The 18148-nt window shown below is 39.3% G+C and overlaps 1 protein-coding gene across 1 annotated transcript in view; it reads right to left on the reverse strand.

The window, feature by feature from the left end:
* si:ch211-266k8.4 overlaps window positions 1–18148 on the reverse strand; it is a 63832-nt gene that overhangs the window by 22798 nt on the left and 22886 nt on the right. Inside the window, exons 11-12 of the mRNA XM_042496620.1 lie at window positions 3725–3829; window positions 1566–1756 (exon numbers count right to left, since the gene is read on the reverse strand). Coding sequence (XP_042352554.1) covers window positions 1566–1756; window positions 3725–3829 — 296 coding nt within the window. The remainder of the gene's footprint in view (window positions 1–1565; window positions 1757–3724; window positions 3830–18148) is intronic.

An 18148-nucleotide genomic window follows, 5' to 3' on the forward strand; every position in this document is an offset into this window, starting at 1 on the left:
GCAGTAAGAACAAAATCACTCAGAAACGTTGTTACCAAATATTATGAAAACTAAACACAGTAAGAACAGAGATAATCCCTGCTGTGTCAAAAGTGTTAAACATCAGAAGCCAACTTAGTGGGCCCTGCTGCCCAGTCTGGTTTAAGTAGAAGGATTTGGCATTTAAATTAAACTGTTGGAAATCTGGTAGTCAGACACTTGGTTCTTTGTTTGAGACTTTCAGACTGCTGGCTCTCAGAAAATCCTGATTCCTTTAATTGCTAAACAAAACCATATACTGTTTAGAGTCTTTGAGACATTCTCTAGGTGGGAGGCAGTCGAGACAAATGTTTCTGAGAACTGCAGCTGAGGTAAAAAAAAAAAAAGAAAAACAGGTCTTGTGCACAAGGACAGTGGGAGAGTGACCGAGCAAACTTTCTTTTCTTGCGGGCACACTGTATGGGCACGGGTGAGGTGGGTGAGGCGGGCTTCACTGGGTGAAGTGGAATATAATTTGAAGGGTTAAGGTGATTAATCATTATCCAGCTGTGCCAATCAAGGTGCTGCATGAAAGATATTACCCACCAAATGAAGACGGATGAGCAAACAAGCAACACGTGCCAGGGTGGTAATATTGTTGTATGGTTAGTTAAAGGGATAGTTCAACATTTTGGAAAATACAATTCTCCCCTCTCTTGCAACGAGTTTGAGAAGAGATAGACTCTCACATCTGTCTGCTAAATATTGTATATGGCTACAGCCAGCAGATGGTTTGCTTAGCTTGGCAGTGAGTCCGCTAGTCTAGCTCTGTCCAAAACTAACAAAATCTGCCTACCAGCTCCATTTAAGTTTACAACATTTAATCTGCACAAAAGTCACAGTCTAAAAACACAAAGTTGCTGTTTTATGGAATGTTATGCACCTGACTATTTCTTGTCCCAAAGCAGTTACTTCCCGTGGTCTCTTCTTGCTGTGTGTCAACCTCATAGTGATGGAAATCCCTCTGCCATGCAAAAAAATATTCCAGCACCAGGCTTTACACTAAACTAAGATAAGTTAAAATAACTAACTGGCTTATAGCTGTAGCCTTGTTTTCCAAAATGTCAAACTATGGCTTTAAGAGTGCAAATACAAGAATAAACAACATAATAAATGTGCAAGGCAAAGGCTAAGGGTGTGGCTTTTATGTAATTAAAAGTTCTGTCATCTCTTGATTTTCCCACTTTTATTTTGCAACACGTTGACCTAATATCACGGAAAGAAATGTGTAAAATATTTCTATGACTAAAATGCATCAGTACAATGGTAATTTTACTGTATTGCATCAACTGAATGCAATTAAAGCTGCATTTCAAAGGTTAAAACTGAAATGTCACTTTTTTCGAAACAAGTTAGACAGAAAGAAATAAAAAAAGAAAAGCACAATCTGAGAAAATCTGTTACTTTAGAGAATGAGTTATGGTGTGCAGCTTTGCTTTCCAAAGATTCAAATTGAAAAAAAGCTGCAGAAAAAATGTTTATAGTTATCAAGAAGATGCATGAGGTAGTTTCGAGCCATGATTACCAGTGTACTGACAAACCTTTACCTGTGCTTGTGTTAATGAAGCTGAAGTCCGACTCCTGAACACTCGTCCAGGTGCAGGACTGCGCTGTCTGGGCTTGGCCTGTGTTTGAGGACCTTTCACTTCAACCCTCTGTCTACCCATTGGGTCCAACAGATACCGCTGGGCCAGACGTATCACCCGGGTCAGCACGCTTTTAGCCCCAGTAACTGAGTCTGCAGGTAAAAAAGCAATGAGTCAAAATCATAAATCCTCCTTGGACTGAGTTCTGTGATCATCAGGGGCTTTCTACAAAGAGTAGAAAATGTAATTTATGATGGTTTGAAAATGCAAAACTCCATCTTATTATAGTCACACTTGTATTTTGCAGACACCCAGAGCCTGAGAACCACTCAGTTACAAATTTGTGGGGACGACCCTGTAATGATACTGTAAGCAGTGCATGTTAGAGTAACAAAACAAGTTATCATTCCATTACAGGCATACCCCTACTGAATCGCCTGTGTGTGTGTTTTAGTGTGTGAATGTGTCCTTGTTATACACAAATTAATGTTATCAGTGGCTTACCATATTTACTCAGGGGGCAGAATCTGCCTGCTTAGGCAAGCTGTGAACACAAAGACCCACTTATACAGTGTACTGTCCGTGTTTGTGTGTAAGCACACCCCTGCATACAATCACACCGACTCTGAAGCCGTGGCTCATGTTTAATGACATGAGCAGAACATAATGGTTAAATGGTATGTGGCAATTATGAAGACTGTGTAATGTAAGGAAATCTATTTTGATTTATTGTTTTAATAACATGACAAATCTAACTTCAACACTGATTTAGCATTAGAACAATTTCTGCTATCTTCTGGAGTCAACTTTATGGCAGTATACTACTACCCCCATTTCAATGACCTCCATGGCTGTTCCAGTTTAGATTACTGAGTTTACAAGGTTTAGTTAAATGCACCATAGGTTGCGCACACGCTCTGCCGTATAAAGCAATGCAGATTTTGGACCCTGTACATAGCATTTGTTAACATGATACATGCTCATTGCATTAGATTTTTCATGTGTTTTCTGGTTCTAAATTATCAGTTTGCAGAACAGCATAAGATAATAAAAAAATGACTAACTTAGATACAATTTGATTCCAATACAAAGGGTAACAATACTATTATAAAAGGATTTTCAGTGCATTTCTCTAGATTTATTTTCCCTTACAGACTATTTGCTACCTTTAAAACATGGTGTATTCTTAATTATTCATAATTAAAATAAAAAAAGATAAATTTACTTCCATTGTCTTTTATCAATACATCAATGGTAAGTATGAATCTGTTACATTTCACATCTAGTTGGTTCAGCTGTCAGGAACTACAGCTCAGTCTTATAAAATTGATACAGGCTGCGCCATCTGTGTGTGAGTGTTTGTGAATTATAATTGCCCCTTTGCCATCAGCGTATGAATGTGTGTTAAAGTGTGGATGCTGGCCTTGTGGCACTAAGAATTAAAAAGCGTTAGTGTAGTGCATAGTGTTGAGAATTGGGTTTTAAACTCTTGATTTTTAACATTTCTGCAGTGAGACATAATCTATCAAGATTATCTACCAAACCCTATTAATAACACAGTACTATTTGATACACTTTCTGCATGTGACAGAGGTTTGTTTTGTTGTTATTTGGCTGTAGAGTGCCAAGAGGTCACAAATGGCACAAATGACTTTCCTTGGGACAACTGTGAAAAAAGTACATTTGTTTAGTGAGCAGTGATTTACTGTTGTTGTACAATAGAGCTGCTGCAGCCCCCAGTTAACATATTGTTTAAGGTCCTCGGTCAATGACAAGCAATTTACTGTAGTTAAAATATTTCAGAGGATTGTCTTTTTACAAAGTTGTGATTTAATGCACTTTTATGCAGGCTGGTACTTGTCAACCTTTTGCATGCAAGTATGCACTGTGATGAACCTGCCGAATTGATAGTGATTTAGTACCACTGACATACTTTTTCCTGAATGAGCTGAGACCATTCAGCAGTCAGGCTAAGATATATGGAGGTGGGAGGTCTAGACCTGTTGCATAGACTAATGATGTCTCACCACACCCCAAAAATAGAAAGAGACAGATGTTAAAAATATGCGTGTGCACATACACACACACACACACACACTCACACAAACACGCACACACACCTTTCTCAGTTGTCTTTTCTTCTTCTGAAGGTGCTGATGCATTTTCTTTTCCTTTACCTCCACTCTGCTGGGCTGGCAGTGTGGCACCCTGTTTTTGACACTGTTCTGTAAAAGACACAACAACATACTAAATACATGATGCTACATTAGCCGCAACTAGTAATGAACTTATCATTTTGATCACTTATCATTTTTCTACACAGTTCTATGTAGTTTTTAACCCTAGGAGGATCACAAAGCCACTTGCAGAGAAAAAAAAAAATAACAAGGCAAGACAATCAGTTTGTCAATTGAACTCAGATACTTTCAAACATTGCAGAAGTTGCTATTTGGGTCAGATCTACAGTAATTTGGAGATTATTGACCCAGTTTAGCCATTCTAGCCAACAGCATCTTCTGTCCAGCAGTATGTCCAATAAAATTGAGATTTGTTGTCACTGGTAAATACAGTTATACAACTGCTTGTTAATTTTCAGCTGACTATTTTCATCTTTTGTCAAAGTAAGTTATTAAGTCTTTGCCATGTATGTCTATCAAGTCAGACTGAACTAGTGAGTTACTGGACCAAAATTTACAATATTATAATCAATGATTCTGGAAAAGCCAGGTCTAGTTTGTATGTTTTTACTCACTGGGTCAGAGTGAGGCCAAGACGTTAGTCCGTGTGCAGGATTGTGTCGTGGGAGGCCGGGAGGTGATGTTGACTTCTAATTTGTAACAGTCTATATCAGTGCTTTAACACAAGCCTCAAGGATAAAGCTTCTGCCAAACAGGAAGAGGCAATGATAAAGTGCAGTGTCTCCTGGCCTAATGTGAGGTCTTCGCAGAGTCCTGAGCAGGGTTATCTTTGATGTTAAAACAACTCCATTTCCCAGACACACCCTCCCCACCTCCTACAGCCCATGGCTCTCTCCATTTGCCTCATGTCTCTCTCTCTCTCTCCTTCCTTCCCTCCCTCCCTCCGATCTATCTCAATCACTGTCAGACATCGGTTAAGGAGAGGTTCCCTTCCACAGCCAAATGCCAAACTTCAAAAACACTGACATGTCACAGCACATCTCCCGTCGTCTCCCACCCAAAGACTAACTAGAGAGGAACATATGGCATTTTGAAACAAATTAAGACGGGGAATTAGTCAACTATTGTAAGTCTGACAATATGTTCACTGCCATTGACACCAAATTGAAACCATTTTTAGCAATTCCACACTTCTCTTGTCTGACTACAGCCAAAGGAACTGACATCATATATAAGTTTTATATTATAGGTATAAATGTGTTGTCATAGATCCAAAATAGTCACGCATGTGCACGCTCAAACAAACTACGGATGCATTAACACCGATGAGCTCACCTGCACAGTTTCTGTATGACTCAATGTTGTAATTAAAAGGTCTGAGGGACTGTGTGTGTGTGTTTGTGTTTGTGAGATTTATTGCTTGAGTTCAGCTCTGTACAGGTTCTACTACTCCTCCTGAGGCTGTCACCCATCAGTCAGATTCATTCTCACAAGTCCAGATGCTCTTTAAAAAGAAAAAGCTTTTGAGAAAACACAGAACGGTACACAGAATGACTTCATACATTCATAAGCTGCAACTGCTTGTGCTGTAATGGGGGCTGGAGCCTGTCCCTGGACAGATCGCCAGACTATCACAAGGCTGAAAGAATAAAACAACAGGTAAATTAAGACAATTAAATATATCAATATTCTGTCCCTCTAATAATTGGGTAAAGCCCCTTATAGATACAAAATCACAGGGGGCCACAGCCTATTTCAAAATATATTTGGTGCAAGGTGGAGACATCCTGCGGCCAGTTAATTTGGACCGACATTCTGGCTGTGTCTCAATAAGCACTGAACTACAATGCCACACCTGTAGCAATATTCTTTACTTTAATCTATGATGTTTTAAGTCTTTCTCAGTCTAGTTTGGCAGAAGGAGAGAAGAGTTGTCTCATCTTTAGTATACAACTGCAGTACACCGCTGGTTAACAAAGCCACATCACTGCGTGGAGCACTTTACTGTACGATGTCATGTTCCATTTAATGGTTAAGTATGCATCATGTGAGAAAAAATGATTTTGAAACAGCAGTAGAAAATGTCATGCAGCCAACCAGTGTCAAGGACACTGCAAAAGTTGTTCAGATAAAGCACAGTTGGAGAAAAGCTGCAGTTAGGAGACAGAAGCAAAGAGAGGGAGAGCTACTATACGTTCTGCATATTTTTCACTGGACTGGCACAGTTATGTTTTGCACTACTTTCTAATTTTATAGTTTCAGCATGGCTAGGTTTGAAAACAGAGTGTGTGTGATACAACCTGTTTTTATTATGTCAGTTTATTTCTGTTTCTCAGGCCTAAGTATTTTACTTGTTGTGGGGTTAAACATTTTGGCCTTTAGTCGACACTGATCATTTTTTGGTTAGTCTAAAAACACAATCGGTTGCTTTTGCTCTTATTTTTCCTGGTCTACTTCAGTTCACTAACTGGGAAAACAGCCGCCTTTACTTTGAAAAGTGAAGTCATAGCATTAACAATACAAGCTGTTTAAACTCATTATAATTCAGCTGAAGTTGGCTTGACATCAAAGCACCTGCTCCAAATGAATTAACCCTGGATCCTACACAGCCTTAATTTAACTGCCACATCCAAAACAAACAGCAGCTTTTTGTAGCACAGGTTGTTCTGTCACACTAAAGTGAATCACTAGTCTGAGAAGACAAATGCTCAGTGAAGTGTACCAGAACATATCTTTTTAAAATTACAGGTTTTAATATTGATATCAAGGGCCAAACAGCTAAAATTAACCAGTGTGAGAACTTAAGTCCTTCTGCTGTCTCTGGTAGTATTAACAGAGCAACATATCACAGGGTTACATCTGACACCTCGTCACCACGTCAATCAGTTAAGTCTACCAAATGCCTTCCTACCCGTGTATTTGGTGATTCTCTGAGATTTCCTCTACTGCCATCAGCAGGACAAAGTCCTCAGTTATCCACTGATTGCTGTAATTCTGGCAGTTCCCTGAATTTTTGATTTAATGCTTAAATGAAAATGTGTGCCCCTGAAGTTTTGCCCCTGGTCCACAATCGTTTTAAGGCATGGTTTGGCATCAGAGCTGGTAAGCCCACTGCAAGATGGTCTATAATTTATAATTAGCACATGATGTTAGCATACTGACAGTTGCTAAACTAATCTGGTTATCATGGCAAACTATACATTTACTAAACATCAGAATGCTACCATTGTTATTGTGAATGTGTTAGCATGCTGATGTTAGCATTTAGCTCAAAGCACCTTTTCGCCTAAGTATACTCTCACAGAGCTGCGTGCTGGCATGACTATAGACTCTTTTATTGAGTGAGTGAATTGCATGCACAGTCACTTTATTGCAATTGACCCAGGTCAACACTTGCTTGAACACACAGCGAGGGGGTCAGGGTCGTGTTTGTGTCAGGCAGCCCAAGTTGTCATTATTGGTGTAACTCAAAGTCTGTTTTAAGACACACACTCATGTGCAGTATATTTACAGACAGACACCAAAAAAAGAAAAAAAATTGCGTAACTCATGTGATGTTGTAACGTTAAGCTATTAAATCAAAACATACGGGCTAAATAACAACTCACACACATAGCAGTTGGGATCGTCACTGTCTGTGAGCTCAGCTCCGGGGTTTCTCTATGACTCAGGGATATAATGAGAAGGTATGAATGACAGTGTAGGTTTTACTGCCCACTCTCTCTCTCCCTGTGTGTCTTTCAAAGTCAGTTTCAGATGACAGAGTACTCTGCTGATTCCTCAGTGTTCAGGAATTAATGCTGATGACATGCAGCCTTTTGAAGGTTGTGTTTTGGTGTGTTTGAAGCGCCTGCTGTCCTCTGGGAGTTGGCGGGGGCAGCACACCTGTAGCTAGGATTGAATAAGCTCTAATGTAAGGCTGGGCTCAGCAGATCCTGTGGCCTGGGAGCTCACTGACACTGCTCAATGGCAGCTTTGAAGTGCTGATCCTTTGCAGAGGGGGAAAAGTAGACAGAAAAAAAGGAGAAATGGACACAAAAATGTCCTGAGGGAAGGAATAAAGACGGGGAAAATACACATGAAGACAAATTGAAAAACTCCACTCCAACACAACCTTGAAACCAAGGCAAAAGCAAAACAGAAATAAGATGAGGGTTGCATTCATACCAGATGTCTTAGTAACTCAAATGCTACACCTGAAAATGATGGCCTCTACGCTCTCCAAGGAAAATGTTGCACAGTCAGTAAAAAATGGAAAACTAATCTGAGCTCAATACAAGAGACAAGCCAGAAAACATTAGGTTTAATTGGAGTAAGGAGAAAAGAGGGAGCGGTTCTCAAGATTGCAATACCAACAGTTACACAGTGACCTAAAGGCAAATTTAAACTATCTGTATTAAGCTTTTTTTTAATGTGTTCTTCAAAGTAATAAGAGTCTATCATGCTGAGCTCAGGTCACACAGACTGGAATCTGATTTGTCTTGTCAGGATTGCCACCAGCACAACATCAGAAAAACACCTTAATCAAGAAGAAAAGTGCACTCAGTAGAATGCAGATTTCTGCAAGGTGGCCAAAGGAGCTAATCGCGGCCACTCAAGATTATTCAAGATGTGCCACAGCATATTTCAGAAGCTCATGAAAAATAAACTCCTTATTTATGTTTTACAAAGCCAAAATTTAGCCAAGCCGATTAAAAAAAAACCAAACTTGCAGCCCCTACTGACCAGTTGGGAACAGTAAGGAGTCAGGAGTCAATAATAGTATTGAACAGTTAATTAAACTGTTTTTTTTTTAACATTTGCAAATCACCATAACTACACGACGTCCTTCAGGATACAGTCAGAAATATGTGCACAAAATATGAGGCTGATTTTTCCGATACTTTGCGGTATAAGCTGCAGACAGAAAAATACACACATACACTCATGCATGCACACACACGAATAAAATGCATGAACCACTCGAGGCTTGAGCCTGGGGGAGATAATTATGTGTGTTAAAGAGAATGCTTTGACTGTACAGATACAGTCAGTTGAGTGAAGGCATAACTCAGATCATTATTTATAATTATTTAACCTATCAATCAAATGCCAAATTGACTTGGATTTTATGGTGACTATAGGTCATGCCAGGGGCCAGATGTACAAACAATATGCATGCACAAAAACCATGCATGCATCTTTTCCTACGTATAGACCTGTATTTATAAAGGAAGAATTTGTGGTGAGAGTGTGAGCACCTCATGCAGATTTCACTCCAGGCAGTTCTAGCTGAGATTGCTTTCATCATTCCTTTTATTTACATTTAAGGCCATATTATCCCTGTGATTTGTGCAGTGTGTTTGTCACCAAGTGGCACAACAATTATTTGACATGTCTTTGAAAAAAAATCTTTTTGTTTTTTTTTTTTAACATTTCAAACAACACAAACCGATATTTAAAGCTGGCATTTAAAGTCAGTGGAAAGACAGTAACAATGCTGATGCAAGATTCTCTTACCAACAAATCATCAGTCTATTGCTGCAGTTTACCACCATTGAACTGAAGGAAATAATCTTTGGCTGGTCAACAGTGAGACAACAGTGAGAGATGGTCCAGTTATTTGTTATTTTAGCCTACTGGACGTGACCCTGAACAACCTCCCATCATCCCATGTCCTTCCTCTGCACACTGTTGGGTCACATAACACAAAGGACTGTTTTAACTTTTAGTACTGGGTGCAGCCTGCAACAAGATAAAGAGCAGAGAAGAGAAACACAAGGAAAAAGATATGATTATATCAAAACAGAAAAGTATAAGGTGAGAGACGGAGATGAGAGGGACAGAAAGTAGGAAAACAGTGAGTAAGAAGAGAGAAAAAAGAAAAATGGCGCAATAATATCCACATGTTGAAGTGCAGTTAGAGATAAGCTGACAACTTGACAAAAGGGAAAACAAAGATAAGGACAGCTTTCCAGCACAGATTCTCTTACTTAAATAAAAGCACATATTAGTGCAAAAATACACACAATTGTGCACCCCCCAAACACCAATGCAGTAGATCAGTGAATGTTGTCATACTGCTGGCTTTTTAATGTTTGACTGAGACCATACAGCACTTAAAATCTCATAGTCACTGTCCCATTTGACATCCACTGTTGAGGCCAAAAGAATGAAAAACAAATCAGAATCCAAATAGTATTGCACTGCATATGATTCTAGTCTTGTGTCTTAAAAAACATTTTTTTTTGCTATGTATGTATGGTACCAGACAAAAAATAAATATTTCACCCAGAACAATTCAATTTCTGCAACTTTTTCTCACTAGAAATTGTAGGTAAGTAAGTGGAACTTGAGGCTGAATCACAGAACAAAGGTATTAGTTTCTTATTCAAATGGGTTTAACAAGGTTTATCCAGGCAGACGGAGGCCAGGGGTGTGGACATGTAGTTATTTTATCAGTCTAGCTCATCTCTAACATCAAAGTTGTTTATAGTTCAAAGCCCTCAGCAGCCGTCCAATGATTCTTCCAAACTCAAGAGGCTAAATTAAGGGTATTATTACAATGAAGAATAAACCACCTTGTAGTGTTTGATCTGACTGGCCTGAAAGAACAACCTACTATGTTTCTACTAGAACGAAAGATTTATTGGATAAATTAGGTCTTGTATCATTTTGGCTGTACTAGGCTAAAATGTGGTGACTAAAATAACAATTAACTACAGCTCATTTATTTTGCCCGGACTCATACAACAGACGTAAAAAAATATCCATGAGAAAAAACAGTGGGGAAGATGAAGACAAAAGAGGAGATAGACAGAAATATGGAGGCAATGATTATGAGTAAGACAAGGGGATTTCCACAGAGAGAATGTGGTCCACTTAAAAAGAAAAACACTCAACCAAAGAACAAAGTCACAAGAGAAAACTCTTTTACTTCACTCTTATGCTACAATTTCAACACTTCTTTCTAACATTACCTCAATGTCAGATGTCAGATGAAATCCTTGTAAAATCAGTGGCACAATGACAATATCTAAACTGATGGTGCAAAAATGTTTGCGTCTGAAAGGTTCACACTTCAGTCTGTTTTGCTTCTCATTCTTATTATCTGTCATACAGACATATCATGTCTTCTCGTATTTTGGTCAGTATGTGCAGTCAAAGAAAGAAAAACATTAGATTGGCATGAGGTCAGAGAAATGTCAAAGGCCAAGTGATGGAGGAAAATAGATAATGAGGTTAAAGAAACACAACATACAGAAAAACACTGACAGGAGTAGAGCCAAGATTGAGGAGTAGAGCCAATGTTGCGAAACACACTCACAAAAAAGCAAAGTTAAAACAGCAGAACAACAGCTAAAGAAACAATCTACCAGAATTTTTTTTCAGACGCATGAACATTCATAGACATGTGTTACTGAAGACCAACTTTTTCTCATCTGACCTAGTAAAGCCAGCTAATTATATTACTATACAATTAAACAAACTATTTAAAGGGGTTCTACGCGTGTAAATTCAGAGTGTATGAGTTGCCTGCAGTCCGTTCTCACCATGGAGGTAGCTGAGTCAGCAGCTAGCAGCTAATGATGCTAACTTGAAATAGCGCTGAACAACTGCCATATGTGGTCGAACTGGCTTACCACAGCAAAACACAGAGAAGCTCAGACTAAAGCACACACAGACTCACACGGATGTAGCTTGACTTCATTCTATGATCAGGACGCCAGTAGGCCACTGTATCTTTACATAGCAAAAAGTGGTTTGCTGCTATATTAATGCTCTGAATGTCATATAAAGAACCTTTAACAAAGTGGTGTTAACAAAAAGGATAAGGCTTGTTTTTAGTATTTCTCCATAATCCCATGAAAAGACTGTAACCAGAAGCGCAAATACTTGCTGTTTTTGCTAACTCAACAGCCCCCATTTCACTGGTTCCTACTCAAGACATATGCCCTTAAAACAAGGTTACTGGTCACTGCAGGTCTTAGCAAACATTATTCAAAGTGAGATAAATAGTGCATTTATTAGGGGCTACTTGCAGCACACATTTGTTTGTTTAATAAGTATTTTTTAGACAAAGGACTGTGTATGTGGGTTGGTTTACAAAAATCTAGATTTTATGCTTTTGGGGTAATAAAGAAAAAAAACATGCAGAATTAGTGTCATCAGATATACATACAGTAAAGTGTTTTTGAGTAAGGCACATGCCAGACTCTCCAGCAAGTACTGTCATGCAGCTCTTTTCTTCCCTCTAATCATTCTGTAAGTATTTCATGCATCTATGCAGATGATAATCTAATTAAAATTAACAAAAATACAATAAAATATGATTTTTTTTTGTGTTTTCCTCATGAATACTTGATAACTTTCCTCTGCTTACAATGAATGAAGAAGTCTTTGAGTCATGAATTCAAAGCAGGGCCTCAACCTGTTCAGTTCTCATCATGACTTCAGCTCTAAGTCACTTGATGGCAACAAGTGTTTACAATATCTAATCTAGCCTCATTAGCATCAGACCACAAACAGTCTCAATCATCACTCCTTATTACGTTCAAGAATTCTAATCAATTTTGTTCAAACCTCTTGCAAATATCCTTGTCCTCAGGCAGTCCTCGAGAGCAAACACACATAAACAGAATTACGGTCAAACGTGAACACCCACACTCATATTTATCGCAGCAGTCTGGGTTTGTTATAATACTTCAGTACCCAAAGGGATCAACATCTCATCTCACAGACTGTATGTCCTCATTAATCAGACAGCAGACAGCAGCTGCATAATTCCCGCTGTTTGGTTTTTGTGTGTTTACCGCTTTGCATGTGTGTGTGTAACTGACAGACAGGAAAAGCCGAGTAGTGTGCAGGGCTCAACAATAACGGTTGCCAGGTTGCCATTGGATATGTGTTGCATAAGTGGCATTTAAAGTGTCAGTTCACCCCAAAAATCAAAAATACATTTTTTCCTCTTTCCTGTAGTGCTATTTCTGAATTGAGATTGTTTTGCTGTGAGTTGCTGAGTGCTGGAGATATCAACCGCAGACATGTCTGCCTTCTCTCCAAAATAATGTAACTAGATGGCACTTGGCTTTTGGTTCTCAAAACAATGAAAGAAACATCTGAAAAACTCAACAGCAATATCTCTTTCTATAAATCACGAAATAGTTCAAGATAATCCACAGACCTTGTTGTGAGCAGTTGCTTGTAGGAACTTTTTTCTTTCTACCAAACTACCCTTGCCAACCATATCACCGTGCAGAGGGAAGCTAGCATCTACTCATGGACCAGAGGCTTGCGTTTGTAAAAGCGCAAAAAGTAAACGGCATCCTCCTCAACTGAGCTGAAATGTAGCTTGCTCTGTTGTGCTAGTTGAGCTGGCATTTGACTTAAAGTGTTTAAGTACAACTGCATAGTATTAAATTATTGAAAATATTAGGTATATTAAAAGTTGATGCCTGGCAACCATTTTTAAAAGTTATTGTTTAGTCCTGAGTGTGTATTAATTAGTGGTTGTGAATAGACACCCCAGTCAACATGTGTCTGTTGACAATCAGAGGGAAAAAAGTGAGCCCTTAATAGAAATACAAATGCACAGATTCAGTCACTCACACCCACAAAGCTCAAAGAAAGTCCCTGCGTTGGTAAATCAATGGCTTAAGAGTGTGGAGGCCACAACAGGGCATGGTTCGGAGAATAGAAGGAGCAGGGAGGGAGTGTGGGAAGACGAAAAACAAAATAACAGCAAAGAAAAGACGAAGGCAAGGCAGTTGATGAGGAAAGGAGAGCAGGAGGGGGAGGACAGAGGTTCAGAGGTGGGTATAAGTTAGGAATGCAAATTTAAGTTTGCAATTGATAAGGATTGGCTTTAGTTCCAACTGTTTAACAATAAACAATATGGAGAAACTGACAGGAGGTAAGTTTGAAATATTACTGGCAGTAACAGAAGAGGGGAGCAGCCAAAATGAGCTGTTTGATGAAGAGCTGCAGGCGAGTCCTTTTACTGTGCGCTGCTGTTGTGTGGAAAACTACTTACACTGTTTGCAGCATGAAATCAGATCACGAGTTACTCATGTCATCTAGGAAAGAGGCCAATTATTGACTGACTTCATTATCAAAATGATATGAATGTGTTTGGTTGTGCCGTGAACAGATACACCAGTTGCTCTTCTGTTGTATTTCTGACAAAATAGCTGCTCAAGGAGAGTTTGCTACCATGGGTACTCTGGAGCATGAAGTATTAATCCACACTTACTGTTACCACCAGCAGTAAACAGCTGCCAAATCAACTAAGACTAAAATCTTACAATTACAAATTACCAAAGAATCGGTGGTTTTATAAATCAGTGGAAATGTCAGCCAAAAGAAAAAACACATCAGATAAATGAGTGGAGGGTGAAAGAAGCTGCCAGGTCCATAAGAGGAAAGGAATAAAGCAGAGGAGGCGAAATAGGATGGAGATAGAGAAAGGGATGTTGGAGAACGACAGAGGAGAAAGACATAATGGAAGGGAGTGGGCTTGTTCGCCCCGATCCCCACTGACCTGTGAGTTTTGACCTTTACCACACCCTGTCATTCAGAGTCTGCCTCTTAATGCGCCTTTAGGCCTACTGCAAGGTCAGAGTTCATTCCCAGAGGGCAAAGGTCCAACAAGGACTCCAGAGGCTGGGTTACGAGAAGCTGGGCACTGAGCAATAAGTAACACACAACACAAGCCACGGTAGAATATAGGTTGACAAAGCCACAGATTTTATACCCTTAAAGAGGAATATGCCCTTTTTCCATATTCATATATGTTATTCCTATGGTCTAAGACAGTCCAAAATACAATGAATGATGAAAGAAGTTCTATATGACACAGAAAGCATCCAGGGGGATGCTCTGAGTATATAGGTGCATTTTGTGTTTCACAACTGAGAACATTACAACAGAATAAAACTCATTTGGGTATAAAACAAAATAAAAATATTCTTTGGGTCCACAAAGTCAGACTTCTATTCATTGTCTAAGAGCCTTATACCTGGTATTAACATGCGCCTCGGGTGATCCAATCAAGTGGACAGGGCTAAATACAAGTGTAAACGACCATCAAGACACATTGTGATCCGATCATTTAAACCTCTTGCCCGGATGGTCTGAGACGCATTTGACAACTGTTTTGTAGGATCCACCAAGTCCCCAAGAAGTGCGCCAGGTCTGAGGCGAATTTTACGCAGTGGCCAAAAGTGAAAATACACCGTCTGGGTGCGTCACATGAAGCCCACAAGCCCAGAAAGACTTTTTCCCATTGACTTACATTGGGAAAGAGACATCTGTAAATCAGTGGATGATTTTTTTTTTTTTTTTTGCATCCAAAGCCCCCATTAAATGACCCCTTTCACTATTTAAGCACATTTAAGCCATTCAGTTTGATAACATTTGTAAAGTCAAAAGAGCTGCATGATTACATTTTCTTTGACCACCATTTAAGCTAGTGAAGCGCTAAATTGGAAGTCAGTTGCTCCTCTGGCAGAAGTTACCCGCTCGGGCACACTTAGGTGTGCTCAGCCGTCGTAAGTCTCTAGTGCAAAAGCCTCATGGGTCCAGTAATGCGGAAGATCCCGGTACTTTCATACTGCAGAAATAGAGTTTTTTTTTTGCTTCATGCGCTACCAAACAGCTCTCATATGAATGAACAGGGCCCCACCTCAGTGCTGTATCCAGATCTTCTCAAAACATTTGTGGTGTCAACACTCAAGCGTCCTTATGCGTTCCCGACAAGGACCATGTCATCAGTGCAGGGCGTGGTGGTTCTTTTGGTGACAGCACACCAAAGCTCTTTAACACCTCTTTCTAATATACACCCTGGTGAATGGAACTCAAAAAATTGTCCAGACATACTACAGGGGGGCCTATCTAACTTTGATCAAACCTAAGCAACAGTTTGCTGTTGCTCTGAAAATAGGTTGGAGGTGCATGGAAATATAGAACCAGGGTAAACAGTTTTTTGAACAAGCGACATGAAGCTTAGGCTGTTCGTTGGTCTGGCATCTTCATTGGGAAAAACTGTTGGCTCGTTTGCATCTCATCCAGTAAGGAATAGGTGCCAAATTTACTACGAGCTGGATAAAGTGTTGCCTAACATTTGTTTTTTTTTCCCTAGGGGAGGTGTCATGTTGAATTCTGCTGACAGAGATATCTCCAGCTGTACCAACAAAATTGTTAATGTGACTAGCAAGCATGCAAGTAAGAAGCCAGTAATAGTGTGGACGTAATTTGTGCATGGGGCCCCTTGACCTACCAGCGTAAGTGAAGTAAGCAAACAAAAACTGTGTCAACTAGAGGTACATGATAGACCTGAAGTAAATGGCAATCTTTCTCAGCAGTCAACTTGTGTTCAGATTAACAAAACAAATGGTAAAACTACGTATAAACAGGCAGCTCCAGACTTTATCTTTTATGAAATCACAATATTGAGACTTACTTCTCTGGTTGTTGACTCTGAGAGAGAGTAGCACAAATATTGATTGAACTTTCCCAGGCTTTTAATATATTATACATTATTTTTAATTGAGGTTGTGTCCCACATTAAGACAGTAAGGGGAGGAAAAATGGGAAGGGGAGGGAGAGGAAGATTGAGGGATGAATAGAGAGTAGGGAAGAGAAATTGGAAGGACAGAAATGGAACTAAAACAGCCAGATCTCTACTTTCAAACCTGTAATTATATCTGCCAAAACTAGAGTGATGAGCAATCTAAACAGAGTCTGGGCCTCTAATTTAAACTCCACAAATTTAATATTTTATTGTGTCATGGTATGGTTAAACACAGTTAAATGGAGTTAAGATCTTTCCCTCTGTGATCGCCTGTCAGACCAGCCCTCCAAATTCTTTGTGGGTCAGAGTGTTCATGTGTGATTCTACAGATTGTGTGCATTGGCCTTCTGCATTTTTTGGTCTTTCTATTTCAAGTAACTATTCTCAAACAGTTTGCCTCCCTCTGTCCTTGTTTTTCTGACCTACAATCACACTTTCTCAAACATTTATCAATATGCCTTCTTTCTTATCCATGTTTTCTTTCTTCTGTATTTCAGCTCAAATTGCTGCAAGAAAGCTCTTTTTGTCTTTTTTTGGCAAGAAAAGGACGACCTAAATTTAAGTGTATGCAAATCCCCATCATAACCTCTTTAACAAATTATGCCCTAGATTTTAACGGAAGTAAACATAATTAAGAAAATCTATTAATTATTAAAATCACACATCCCCTGCATGAGTTTGAGAGCCAAGTTCTACTTCAGAATACAAACAAAGCTGCTTTATTCACATGCATGAACGCAAAACAGTGTATGTTCTCTCTCGCACACACACAAACAAATACCCAGCACATACAACTGGTTATCCTTTTACCTCAATTATGTAGTAATACACACACTCCAGGATAGCCACAGGGGCTCCACAGGGTGCAACATCAGTAAAGGGCGAGAAGGTAGTGCTGAGAAACAAAGCAAGAGCTGGAGCGTGTGAACATGCACACGCACACATACAAAGGAACGCAAGCAGGCAGGAAAGCCTTAAGGGTCCAACCCTTGAGGAAAGTATTGAGGGGCTTGGCAGGATCCAAGCCAGCGCTAATTTCCTTTTTTTCCCCCTATGAACAGATTAGTTTCTCTCTTCTTGCCCTCTCATCTCCTCTCCTACCTGCGGCTTCTTATCCCATCATCTCACACATTTATACACAAATCACAAATAATTAATTCTCATACAAATTTTTATCTCATTAAGGACCATATGCAAACAAGCACAGAATCCCTAACCAGCTGCCTTGCTCTGATTTAATGAGGGGAGATGAGGTGATGCAAACCTACGTTTTCTTGCTTTTACCGAGATAGTTCACCTGCCAAAAAGTCCATCTTTTTAAATCTCGACAACTCCTTATTTACAAAGAGAAGCTAGTGAAATTACAACATTATGCCAACTTCCACATTACAAACCCTTCAGGAGAAAGGTGAATTACAAAAAAAATCCCAAACTCTTCAAATGAACTAATTAATCCATGAGTTGTTCTAAAGAAATGTAACTATTTGGATGGCCTGTTAAGTTTTTCTAACATATTTCAAGCAAAAAATTCAGCAAAGCAAAAAGCTTCTCACTAGTGAAGATTTGCTGCATTTCTTTGTCGTACGTGACAATTAGAGGTGATGTGGACTGTTGTCAAAACATGCAATTTAAAGATGTCACTGTGGGCTCTGAGACATTTTGGTGGGCATTTAATTTCTTATTAAACTGCTTTCTTTGGCCTTTTTGCTGAACTGAAGAAATGCTTATTACAGATCCAAATTAATTAACTGTTCTTGTGCTGTAAACGGTACAAGCACTGATAGAATTTCCACTCATTTATGTACATGTATTGGGAAACTGACAAGTACAAATATGAAAATCATTACTTGATAACA

The sequence above is a fragment of the Plectropomus leopardus genome, chromosome 11, assembly GCF_008729295.1.
Source record: "Plectropomus leopardus isolate mb chromosome 11, YSFRI_Pleo_2.0, whole genome shotgun sequence".
Taxonomy (NCBI): domain Eukaryota; kingdom Metazoa; phylum Chordata; class Actinopteri; order Perciformes; family Serranidae; genus Plectropomus; species Plectropomus leopardus.